This window comes from Ylistrum balloti, unplaced genomic scaffold (assembly GCF_031769215.1).
Source record: "Ylistrum balloti isolate Yb309-2 unplaced genomic scaffold, AGI_CSIRO_Ybal_v1 Utg370038, whole genome shotgun sequence".
Classification (NCBI taxonomy): Eukaryota; Metazoa; Mollusca; class Bivalvia; order Pectinida; family Pectinidae; genus Ylistrum; species Ylistrum balloti.
The window spans coordinates 999677-1012447 of NW_026782097.1; the positions used below are offsets into that span (position 1 = coordinate 999677).

The 12771-nt window shown below is 32.6% G+C and overlaps 1 protein-coding gene across 2 annotated transcripts in view; it reads left to right on the forward strand.

Moving 5' to 3' along the window:
• The first annotated feature begins 8175 nt into the window (after positions 1 to 8175).
• The window catches only part of LOC132548996 (centlein-like), an 87786-nt gene continuing 83190 nt past the window's right edge, over positions 8176 to 12771 (forward strand). Inside the window, exons 1-4 of one of the 2 annotated variants that reach the window (XM_060212906.1) lie at positions 8176 to 8205; positions 10128 to 10228; positions 11337 to 11401; positions 12169 to 12257. In XM_060212906.1, the coding sequence (XP_060068889.1) occupies positions 10207 to 10228; positions 11337 to 11401; positions 12169 to 12257 (176 nt within the window). In that variant the 5' untranslated portion in view covers positions 8176 to 8205; positions 10128 to 10206. Of the gene's footprint in view, positions 8206 to 8403; positions 8451 to 10127; positions 10229 to 11336; positions 11402 to 12168; positions 12258 to 12771 lie in introns of those variants that run through there. The other variant, XM_060212905.1, reaches the window with a different exon arrangement.

The following is a 12771-nucleotide window of genomic DNA, read 5'->3' on the forward strand; positions in this document are numbered from 1 at the left end:
CACAACTTTGAAAAGAAAAGTTGTATGAAATGATTTTGGAAAGAAAGACTTGTATAAAACCAATCACGATTTTGAAATGAAGAAAATTTAGTTAAACTTGTGGAAAGAAAATCCTTCAATCTGTTAACTTTTGGTTGTGTATTTTCTATGTACCTATACAATCACTTACCTGTACAATCAATTGCCTGAAAAATCATTTAGTGGTACAACCTTTTACTAGTACAAACATTTACCAGTACATTCAGTTACCTTTACAAGCATTTACATATACAACCAGTCACCTATACAATCAGTTACCAGCACAACAATTTACCTGTGTAGCAATATTGTTGTTATTTCACTTTCCTGTGTTACATATGATATGTAGGTTATTGACACAGTAACTGGTTTAGTTGATTGTTTCAAGCTGAGAATAATTGTATGAATGTGTGAGAGATTGTAAAAGTACTTGGCAGCATGTATGAGTGAGAGGATATATGATAGGGTCATGTGCACGTGCATGCAAGTCGAGTAAAATGCCAGTGTGCATGTAAGGAAAATCTGTATCATCCAGCATTATCATATTGACCTTGTTCTACAAGTATGTTTTTGAATCCTATAAGTCATAAGACTTCCAGAATACAGAAATCAGACTTAATCAAATACCCATACAATAATTTTCTGTACAATCATTTACAACTACAATATGTACAACTATTTACATATAATATCATCTAAAATTGATAATTTACATGCACTATAATTTATCTGTGCAATCATTCATATCTACAACCATTCACCTAGTGTCCAACAATTTACCAGTACAATAATTTACCCTGATAAGGTGTTGATGTATACCGCATGCCTACTAGAATTATCATAAGTTGAATTTTGATATAACCAAGGCCTGGGACATTGAGAATTATAACATACCATTTACAAAGAGTTCAGGATTTAAACCAATCAAACGTATAGACAATTGTAATTTAAGTTTAAAGGGAGATAATTATGACACAAATTGTTGATAAACTGAAATGGGTAGCATGTATACTTAACTGTAAATCTGAAATCAATAGCAAAATTTGTATTTGAATATTTGTTCAATGTGTTTGAAAGCTATTTGAATATTTGGATGGTAATGCCGACAATTAGGCCTATGTATATACTCAACTTGATACCAGTTTTCTGACTAAATATTACTGTTAACATATGAATCGGAAAAATATGTCTGAAATATCACGATTAATTTCAATAAAACATACCTTCAATTAGAATTAGGAAATGCATAAAATACATCGGAAGAGCAATTTGTAAAACAAGACTCATGGCGGATCATATAATGAAAGTTTATTGGAGGTTCTGTCTGACTGTCTTCATTTTGTCGTCAAAGTCTAGTTTTGACGTACAATGCTTTGGATTTGTATATTTTGCATGATAAATTTACATATTGACTCTGTGACATGCACCTATTTGGTGAAGTAAAATGACAATACAAATGGCTCAAATGGTGAATTTTATCAGCCATTTGAACGCTTGAGACCAAATGTGCTACACTTAAGTGGTTCCACCATTTAGACATCCATCACCTCAAAGTGACAAGCTGTTTGTCCCAGAGATGACAAGGTATGTTTGTATGATCAAACTGAGCATAGCTTAAATTCTGCTTTAATGCTTTCTGAGTTTAAATGGAATTATTCCAAGACCCATCTTTAAAGATTTTCCCCATGTAGATGATAAGGGGAGGTAAATTGTACAAAATATTTGAATACCATATCAGTATTTGAATGTTAGGGAAATAAGAATTTATTTGCCCAAGGTTGAACATCTGTTTCAGCTTTACTCAACAGTAATTATCAAGATCAGGAACTCTTTTTAAATGAAGGTGATTTTAGACCTTCTATTTGGGAAACTCTGTTAATGATAAATAAAAAAGGAATGTGTATTTAATGGTCAATTATCCTCAATCACTTTGACATTATATAACTTCACAGAATGCTCATAGATACTTCAGATCAGTAAAATAAATCTATAGAACAAGACATTCATGAAATCCAGATCAAAGTCTACAGAAAGAGACCCTCATTGACTCCAGATCTGTATAAAAAATTGACCTTCATCAATCCCAGATTTATAGGAAAAAACCCCATTAGATGGAGACCTTCATCAACTTCTGATTCCTGTACACAGTCTATAGAATGAGACCTTCAACAATCCCAGATCTATACAAAAATATCTACACAGCAAGACCATCTTCGAGTTAAGATCTATATAAAAAGTCAATAGAAAGAGACCTTCATCGACGTTATTGGCTCCAGATATATATAATTATAATATTATATAAAAAGTAAATTGAACGAGACCTTCATCAACTCCATATTTATATCAGAAGTCTAGAGAATAAGACATTTATTGACTTTAGTTCTATGTTTAAAGTCTGTAGAACGTCAGAATGATTTGGACTTATGATAAACCGTCCTTTAGATCTATGTCAAAAGTCTATAGAATGTCAGAATAATTTGGACTTATGATAAACCATTAAATCTCTTATTGTATATTACTATATAACTATCTGTAAAATTGTATTTCCCATTGATGAAAAGGCAGTCTAACATATTTGGTATGCTTGCTCATAATTCAGTTTGTATATACATGTAAAAACAAGCTGACAAGTGGTGAGTAAAACACCCTCTACTTCTTAACCTCTTCTGATTATCTGTTCTAGTGTAGTTATTCATAAACAAGACGTAAGATATACAAAATCATCTCTAGACATAGAAATGAATCCTGAAGAAACCTCTTTATAGATTACAACCAGTGATTATAATTCAGCTCTCTTCCCTGCTGAAAAGAAGCTTCAACATAGCCACTAGTCAATATCTAACAATCACTATTCATAATCCAGCCCAATCACTAACAGGAATAACCCATTAGTCAAAATGTGGTCCTCATCACCATTCTGGGAACCCTCGGGATAGATAGAGGTCAAATTTCTCAAGACAGTTACCAACTTGATCAAAGAGGAACACAAGATGAAAACCAAAAAATAGCCTCAAGGAACTTTACTGCTGAGGCAAATATCCAAGATAGTTACCAGTCACAATTGTCTTCATAAAAACTCTGATATTACCATTTGGGAAAACACCAAAATCTGTCCCCAAGGATACTTTATGATAAACAAGGAGAGTCACCAAGACAATAATCAGCCAGAATCTGTCTCCAAGGATACTTAATGTTAAGACAAGGATTGCCACGAATGAAATCATCAGCCAAAATCTGTCTCCAAGGATATTTTATAACAAAACAAGGATTCCCACCAAGGCAATTATCAGCCAAAATCTGTCTCCAAGGATACTTAATGTTAAAACAAGGATTCCCACCAAGGCAATTATCAGCCAAAATCTGTCTCCAAGGATACTTAATGTTAAAACAAGGATTGCCACCAAGGCAATCATCAGCCAAAATCTGTCTCCAAGGATACTTAATGTTAAAACAAGGATTGCCATCAAGGCAATCATCAGCCAAAATCTGTCCCCAGGGTAGTCATCAGTCCAATTCCATCTCTATGGAAACAAGAAAACCTCAAAGAGGGTACCAGACAAAAAATGACACTGCTACCCAACATATCAGCTTGTCTGGTGAAGCAGAAGTGGTCTTTTATTTTGTCCTACCCTGATTTACAAAATGATGTCTTGGTTATGTAGGAGGATCATAATTAAAATTACAATAAATTATGACATTGCTTAAGTGCTATTTTACAGTTTCATAAAACACCAAATAAATCATGGTGTGAAGTTCATCGCTGCCAATTGTGTACCATTCTTAAGGTGTGGGCATCTATACCTGACACTGGATTAATACACAGTGCTGTTGACAAAGCAGAAATTACCATGACATCGTAAAACTGAAATTGACCAAACACAGATCATAAAGCATGCAGTGCAGGTCATTAATATTGAAGAGTGCTATTCCAGGGATAGTGCCATAGAGGTATACATAATGATAGTGATACAATAAATGCCTATTTATGGCTGGCAGCTGATTCTACTGATGTCAACCAGCAATCTTTAGTAATCAATGGGACATTCTCATGGACCAAACATTTATGAAGCTTTTAAGAATAGACTTTTCTATCATTAGATTATTTTTACTCCCACATCCAACATTCTGAAAAGTAGTACTTTTATCAGGGAATCATGAATATGTATTTTCTATGGTTTATATCTATCTACCATGAAATTTCTTTGTCTTCTAATGTTTTATATGTAGTTTATCTCCTATTTCCAGAGAAAAGGACATGAAAGACCTTTTAATATTTCAAATGAATAGAAATAAATATGATGAGACAATGTACACAATCCTTTAACAAACAAGAGTGTTAATGAAACTGATGAATACTCACCCAAAACAACTTTATTGGACACAAAAGTTAAACAAAGGGAAATATTTCTGTAATCATGGGGTTGCAGGCCCTTACCTTGGTACACTGCACATCCAATTAGTTTGACCAGTGTATATACCAAATTTCATTATCCTATCTCACATGAAAGCAAAGTTATGCTCTGGACACAAAAGTTTTAAAAAGGGCCAATAACTTTAAAATTGAGGGGTTTTGGCCCTGACTTTAGTACACTGTACATTTTCCTAGTTTCTATGTTCTACAATCTTATTTGACGTCTTCAATAAGCTGATAATCTGTTTGGTCATCAGTGAGTTATCTCCCCTGCATTCTTATCGCCTTCAACAAGACTAAATACACAATATTTCATTCTCTTAACTTAGGAGCTAAAAATAGTTCATTTTCATTGTTACATATGTACTTGAATACCTAAACAGAGTGAAGTATTCAGAGCTGGATATGCGAGTTGGAAAAGTACTGTTCAAATGTTTCCTGCTACAGCCTTGAAAAAAAAAGTAAGCAGGTATCATAAGTTGATCTTGATTCCTCCAAACTAAAACTGACCCATCCATTTTCTTTTGAGTCTACTTCGATGACCTACCTTACTTTGAAACTGATGAAAAATTGCTGGAAATGGCCCATTGCTCTAAGCTCCCAGGGGTTTTCCTGTTAAGGACAAGAGAAAAATAAAACAAGCCTTTGACAAAACATACCGTATTGAATTACGAAATTAGGGTTTCATTAAACAAAATAATTTATTAATACAAGTACGTACTGGCAAAATATCAACATATCAATATAATGGTTATGTGTAAGGTTTAGAGTTGATATTTCAAGATGGTGCCATGTAAACAACCAAACACCATTGTAGTGAGTTTCCATAATTTCATGGAGCTTTTAAAACAAACTTCAACAAATTGTTTCACATACTTGTAGCATAAGCTTTGGTTAATGATGGTATTATTGACAAGTATTTGTCATTATTCATTTAATATAGAGCTTCATCAGAACATCCAACTGAAAATTCAAGTGTATGTTAGATATATATGAAAACATTTAATGAAATTTCTTGATTAATTACCCTTTGTATGCCGAATGATGTAGTATTCATTTAAACCGTTTCATGTCAATATCATATAATAATATGTGCTGAAATGAATCCATGAATAAACAGAGGGGACATAACAATTTGTCGTTTAATTTCCACTTTTTTTTTTAGAAAGAACATTCATTTTTTAGCCAATACTTTTATATTTACATGTACTATATGAATAACATACAAAATGTACTTGATGCAATCCAATGATTCATATCATTACGGTACAATTGTTAAAATGAACACAAGGGCAAGAAAACTTACAGAGCAAGAGGTCAATAGGACCTGTACTGTTCATCTTGTTTCATTTTGTCACAACTGCTTTATCAATATTGGAGGAAAAGGATTTATTACGGTTTAACCCTATTGGACTTCACTCCTCTGACATCAGGGAATCAGACCTTGGTTTATACAAAATGGAATCCCTTCCATCTAGTGATGCTTCAGAATGCATTTTGGTCAACACCCCATGATCCCTACAGAAAAAGGATTTTAAAATATACTTTTATTTCTCAATTTGGCAATGCCTCTCTGCCCTCAGGCAGGAGAGACTCATCCTAAATTTATGTAATATTGAGTTCACTTCATCCATGAATGCTTTAAGTAAAATTTGACCCCATCCCATGTTCTCACCAATTTTAGTCAAAAGACCATTTTCCAGCCAAGAAGATGGATTTTCTATCATTACCGCTATATCTGCTACTGGGAACCAACTCCATGGAATGGGGGTTGGGATCAGGGGGGAGAGAGTCCCCTTCACCCAATGACGTATCTAACCAAATTGGGACAAAATCCTGTCATTCTTAAAGCAGGATAATTTTTAAAGAATTAGCTGTATATTCCATATTGGTTCCCATCTGTAAGGTCCTGCAAGCAGAGATCAACCATTTATATAAATTTGTTTCCTTTCTTTCAAAGATGCTTCCAACCAATTTTGGTACAAATATGCTCACGACTAAAAGTGATTTTAGGAGTAGTTGTTGGATGATAGGTGGATGATGAACAACAGGGTATATATGGCATCAGCACGCCTAGACCAAGCAAGTTCTTTTCATTCTACCTCCTTCAGATTTTCCATTATAGTCAACATCAAATTACAATGAGTATTACATGAATTCTGAAGATTATTTGTACATTTGCATATATGAAGATGTTCAACATTTCAGTCAGGAAATCTTCCCTTCAGGACTATACCTCATACTAATTATTAGAATTGGGAGCCAGAATGTTACCATTAATTATCAAGATCACAGATATCAATGTCATGTAACGATTTCCAAGACATAATAATGAAAATAGTAAGAGAGCATACTATTGTTTTCTTACTCCAGATATCTGATCTGGGATATCTATATTCAGACTATCAATGTTACACTTCTGGAAATCCTGATCTATCACCTGAAAACTAATTTATTTTGTCTCAAGTTGACAAGTTTATTGCTGTTTCTGATAGATTATGATTATTGATCACTTAATCATAAATGTTAGTCACCATTTCTTACTATTGTACATAATTATGCCATGAATTGCCATGACTGTAAATTATTAAAAGAGCCATACTAACTGTAATTGCACTAATATTAATATACTAAATTATTTGCTATATTCAATGTTGTACAATGGATTTCTTATCGCTGATGGTTATTGTTGCTCTGTTGAGTCTAATGGTTTAATTAAGGAATGGACAGGAATAAAGGAATGTGTATACAATGAGTTGAAATCTTACAAGACTTCCAGAGTTAAAATCAAGTCTTGTAAGATTTCAACTAAATTTGTTGGATTATCACTACAAATCACTGACTTCAAATTTGTGAATTCAGACCTATTGGACCATTTTCCATGATTTTTAGAACCAGAAAGCCCATACTTCTGCTTGATTGTGGACAATCTCTCTATGTAATAAAAATATTAATAGTGAAAGAGGTTCAAATAATGGATTTAGATAATTTGGGAACATTTTCATATTATTTCTATTAATATCCTTACCTTATAATGAAAGACGATTTTTTTTTAGAAAATAACTGGGAATGTCTGTTTTTAGGTGAAAAAAAAAGAATATTTAAAAATGAATTATTTCCCGTTACACATATTCTGATGCCTGTACTGGAAAAAGTAATGTAGCAACATATTGATTTTTTGCCTATAATCTACTTTCTAAAACCAAACTTTTCAAAAATTCATCACCAGAAGAAAAAAAAAATTGAATACTGGGATTTTGTTTTTTCTTCTCTGCGGAGTACATTTTTAATCATACTTAACGGAGACAGGCCACAGAGGCAGCTCAGGTGAGTGACATAGATTTAATTAAACACCTTAAAAGAGATAAAGAGATGTTCAAAGCAGTATCAAATTTCATGATATAACTTTCTCTTTTTCGCTCTTACAAAATCTGCCTGTTTCTTCCGCTAGCAGTCACTCGTCGCGTGTTGAAATGTGGCGCGTGAAACTTACGGTACACTTTTCCGTAATACGACATCTTCCATTCGTGTTACTTGTGATATTTAATTTTAATATTTTGCTCTTTTAGATGTCTGTGTTGTTTCTTCTGTACATGTTACATTCATATTTTACCTTGTTATTAATTATTACCACATGTACAGCACAAAATTATATCACTAAACTCTTTTTACGACATATACAAACTATCATAAAGCAGGACGCGGGATTCTGTCAACTTCCGGTGCTTGCTTGAAAAGTGTTTTCATTCAAAGTGCATGTAAAGCAGATTTTTTTGGTAATTTTGATGTCTATTATACCGTCGTTGATTCAACTGCAAGTTTGTTAATTTTATTACGCCGTTTGCCCCAGATTGGTTTTAATTTTAGACGAAGAAAACGAGTAAATATCCATGCACTGAAGTTGTCGTGCAAGTCCTGTCAAGTTTTTGGTGTAACGACTAAGCAGTAAATCTGGATATTGAAAATGTGTTTTGTTTGGGGGGGATGTCAGCGGATTCATTAATCATCAGTTATGAAGTGTGTAAGTTTTTAAATTAGCCCATTTGGAATTGAAAACGAACCAATTCAAGATTACCACTTGAACCTACTGTCAGACTATATTTTGATTAGGAAAATGAAGTATGGAATGACCGAAACATACCAAAAAGAACAGAATTCTACACTGAATATGATTAATATGAACATAATATTTGCTTTGCAAATCGATGAAATGATATATTTTGTCAACACTGAACTAAAGTTACCCATGTGATTTGTATTGTTTTCATTATTTCAAGCACTATTATGCTTGAGGGGAGGAATTTATTTATGACTATAGAGCTGCTCCACCTGGAACAATTAGAAAGAAGGAGCCGAATAGAGAGGTCTCCTAGACCTGTGTTTGGTATAATATCATGAGGTATCCTGAGGTTGATTATTATGTTCGTAGTGACCAAATATCGTGATTACTGTACTGTTAATTTGATTTGTCATTTGAAGCAACGTGTTTGTGTCTTATAATTCATGGTTCAATGAAGGTGAAATGTTAATCTACTCTTTTTTTTATGATTTATAGATTTTAGGTATAAAATGACACAACACGTCAAAATAAAGTTAAAAAAAATATATCAGGATTTCACTGCTAATGCAGGCAAAATAGCCATGTATACCTAACAGTAAAAAGACCATTATGAAAAAAGAACTTCTTGACAACTGTATATGTTGTGCTGCTTACTGCTCATTGTTCGTTAATCTACTGAAAATAAAAATAATAACACAAATTACTTGTAAAGAAAGAGATCAAAGAACACTGGTACTGAAGCTTGTTGTTTGATAACTAAGGTATCTACATACCTGTATTGAGTGGGTAACTTACAAATAACACAGATCTGTCAACTATTGTGCCCCAGGGTACATCGGTCATTCCTTACCATCCCCCATCACTTTACCACAGTGTCTTTTATGCCTATCTTAACACCAAACAAGGAGCTGATGATGATTATAGTCGTTAAGACTACATGAAGTCTATTAGATAGAGTATGTTGTGTATGGGTTCACAAGTATATTTTTAAATCATTAAAAATCTTTTTTTTTTATATAGCAATGCATTATATTATGTTTCATGACATACATTGCCATCTTATCAAAAGACACTTGAAACATATAAATATTTTCTTTGCAATGTAACTTGACTATTTTATCATATATGATATTCATTATAAATCTTATATTTTTATTACAATACTTTTGCATTTGATTTTCTTGTTCCAAATGCATGCAATATTTGAATTTTATTTGAATGCAATATGTTATATATCATCTTGATAGTTAAATCTAAGTTTGAGGTCGTTAAACTTCAACGTCTGGTACCCAAAAATATTTCCACTCAACTCATGCGATTAACTTCACAATAGAGTTGTCTTTTAGGAAATCTGTAATTTTTCTGAGAAAATACAAAGGTTAATGCATATGTATACATTTGTCCATTTATGATGATAAGTCATTGACTGAATGTTGCTGCCTGTTTATAATACATTTAAAAACTCATTTTCTTTCACGATGCAGCAAATGGAAATCAAACCCTATTGGGTTTATTTATAGTCTATTTCATGTATAACCACATAACACACTCACTGCTTCAAAATATTGGAAGTTACAAATTTATATCTGTACAATTATGTGTCATTCATTTATAGATATGATTTATATGTTTTTTTAGATGATGTTTGATATGATATACTGGAGGATGTAGCATCTACTATTTCTGAAGACAGGACAACTTATTTAAAACAGCAAGGATGACAAATTCCATGTCCAAAGGTAAGTAATATGTCCAATATATATTTAATTTTTCCACATTTTTACATCTATTAAAACTTGATGATTTCAAAGATTGGTTATATATGAAAGTTTTTTTTACTCTGCCCACTAAATTGTAGTTTCTACAGGTCAGAAAATATTGAAACTTGAATGACTTTTAGTGTCAATACAAAAGTAAGTCAGTTCTACATATTAGTTCATTTGATGACAAAGTATTCAACTATGACAAATAGTTATTTTATCTGTAGTTGTATGTTGTTAACTTACAAAAGTGTTGATTCAAAGTAATGAACTACCATATCCTGTTATCATGGTAACATTATTGGAAGTGTTGTCATGGTTTCTGTAAAAAATATGGCGTTTCTTTGTGAAAGAGATTTAAGCAGTTGTGATCATGAGTAAAGTTAAAATGATTCAACTAATGCATTGTTATTGTAAAATGATGTTCATAAGATTTCCTTCAAGCATAATCGGCATGTATGCCTTATACCAGTCTTTAACTTTATAACTTTGTATTTGTTTTATGTTCTATGAACGTGATGTAATTTATGTAATATTTGTGTCTTGATAAAGAGGCAGGGTTGTCTAAAAAGTTCGACAGTTCACATGTCCGTACTGTCATTATAACTTCATTGATCTTATACCAGACTTTAGGATATATACTTTATTAGAGGCATTTTTCAGTAAGTTTTGAAGGATTTTTCAGTTGAGCACCATTGTCAAAATTTGAGTCCCATTCCTAAAAGATATTGTTAGTACTCAAACTTGAGTGAGTCCGACGAGAAAATCATGAGTCTGGAAATAAAATATCTAATGATAAAAAATCACTGATTTTTCCCATTAAACATTATATAGTGTTACTGCATTTGTTGCAATTTCAAAAGTAGTGTAAAGTGATGCTGACTTGAATTTATATTATAAAGTGACATCAATACCACAAGTCACTATATAATTTATAGTATAAAGAGATACTGACATGTGTTAATATGATTTAGAGCAGAAAGAAACATTGATATATATATATTATTGTGATTTATATTATAAAGTGATATTGGAAGCTGTTTGGTGTGGTAATTGGTAGGCTCTGAAATATAACTGACTTTTGTAGAGGAGGAGATTGTCCAGCTGCAGGACCTAAATCAACAGTTATGTGATGAGCTGAGACAATGCCAGGTATGTGTGATATGTTACGTTGTTAGCACCACATCTATCCTGTAAGTTTACTTCTGACTCAAGAGTAGTAAAGTTGCCTATTAAACGACATGTAATTTTCTATTTCATACTATTGTGTAAAATCTCATGGTGTTTTAACCATATAGATGTTGGTTATCACCCTGTTGACATCTAGGGTCATTTTGTCAAACTGTCTCTATATAGTGCTTAGTGGCTACATAACTGGACAACATATAAGAGGCTCATCACATGCTGTCCAGAGCAGTAAGGTAAAGTGTCTTGCACAAGGATACATTAAGCACATCAACAAAGACTATAGTTGTTTCCTGGTTTACAGTGAAATAAGCAACAATACACATAGTTTTGCTTTCTGGTAGTTGACCTGATGAGACAGTTTGACTGTTTTCACCAAATGTATGATATAGTGAGGTACTAATGATCAGTAAGTGTAGTTTTATAGAGCTGTATCAAATATTGCTTGTCTGTATAACGTGATATCTTGTGTCCCCCTTTGTAGAACTCATTTCAATTAAACTTATTGAGAACAAAATGTATTTCTTGTTTTTAGCAAAAAAAAAAAAAAAAAAAGAAATTAGAGATTTCTACAGTACAGCATCTTTTCTCAGACTAACTTATTTGAAAGAGAATGAATGCTATTGTTTATTCAACTTTTATTTAGATATAACATAATTTGAAAGAATATTACTAAAGAACATTATATTTTGTACCAATTATTGACATTATATAGACTGGCCCTTATTTTACAGGCAGACAAAGATTTTGTTTGGTCGTTGTGGAAAAAGTTGCAGGTGGCCAATCCAGATGTAACAAAAGCTGTGTCACTGGTGGTTCAAAGGTCAGTGTCATAATAGTTCAAAGGTCACTGTCACTGGTGGTTTAAGTAGGAATCACAATTCATTGTAATCAGAATGAAATGAGAGTTCAAAGGCCATTATCCTGATTTGTCATATGGTTAAAATGTAGCAATTACTGAAATATATGATGCAGGAAGAGAAGGCGGTTTTCATGTTTTTATATATTGCTATATATTAATGTTAGGATTTTATTTTCTGTTGAAGGGTGGGTATATTGTTTTCTGTTGAGGGATGGGTATAATGTTTTCTATTGGGGAGTGGGTATATTGTTTTCTATTGAGGGATGGGTATATTGTTTTCTATTGGGGAGTGGGTATATTGTTTTCTGTTGAGGGATGGGTATATTGTTTTCTATTGAGGAGTGGGTATATTGTTTTCTGTTGAGGGATGGGTATATTGTTTCCTGTTGAGGGATGGGTATAATGTTTTCTATTGAGGGATGGGTATATTGTTTTCTATTGAGGAGTGGGTATATTGTTTTCTATTGAGGAGTGG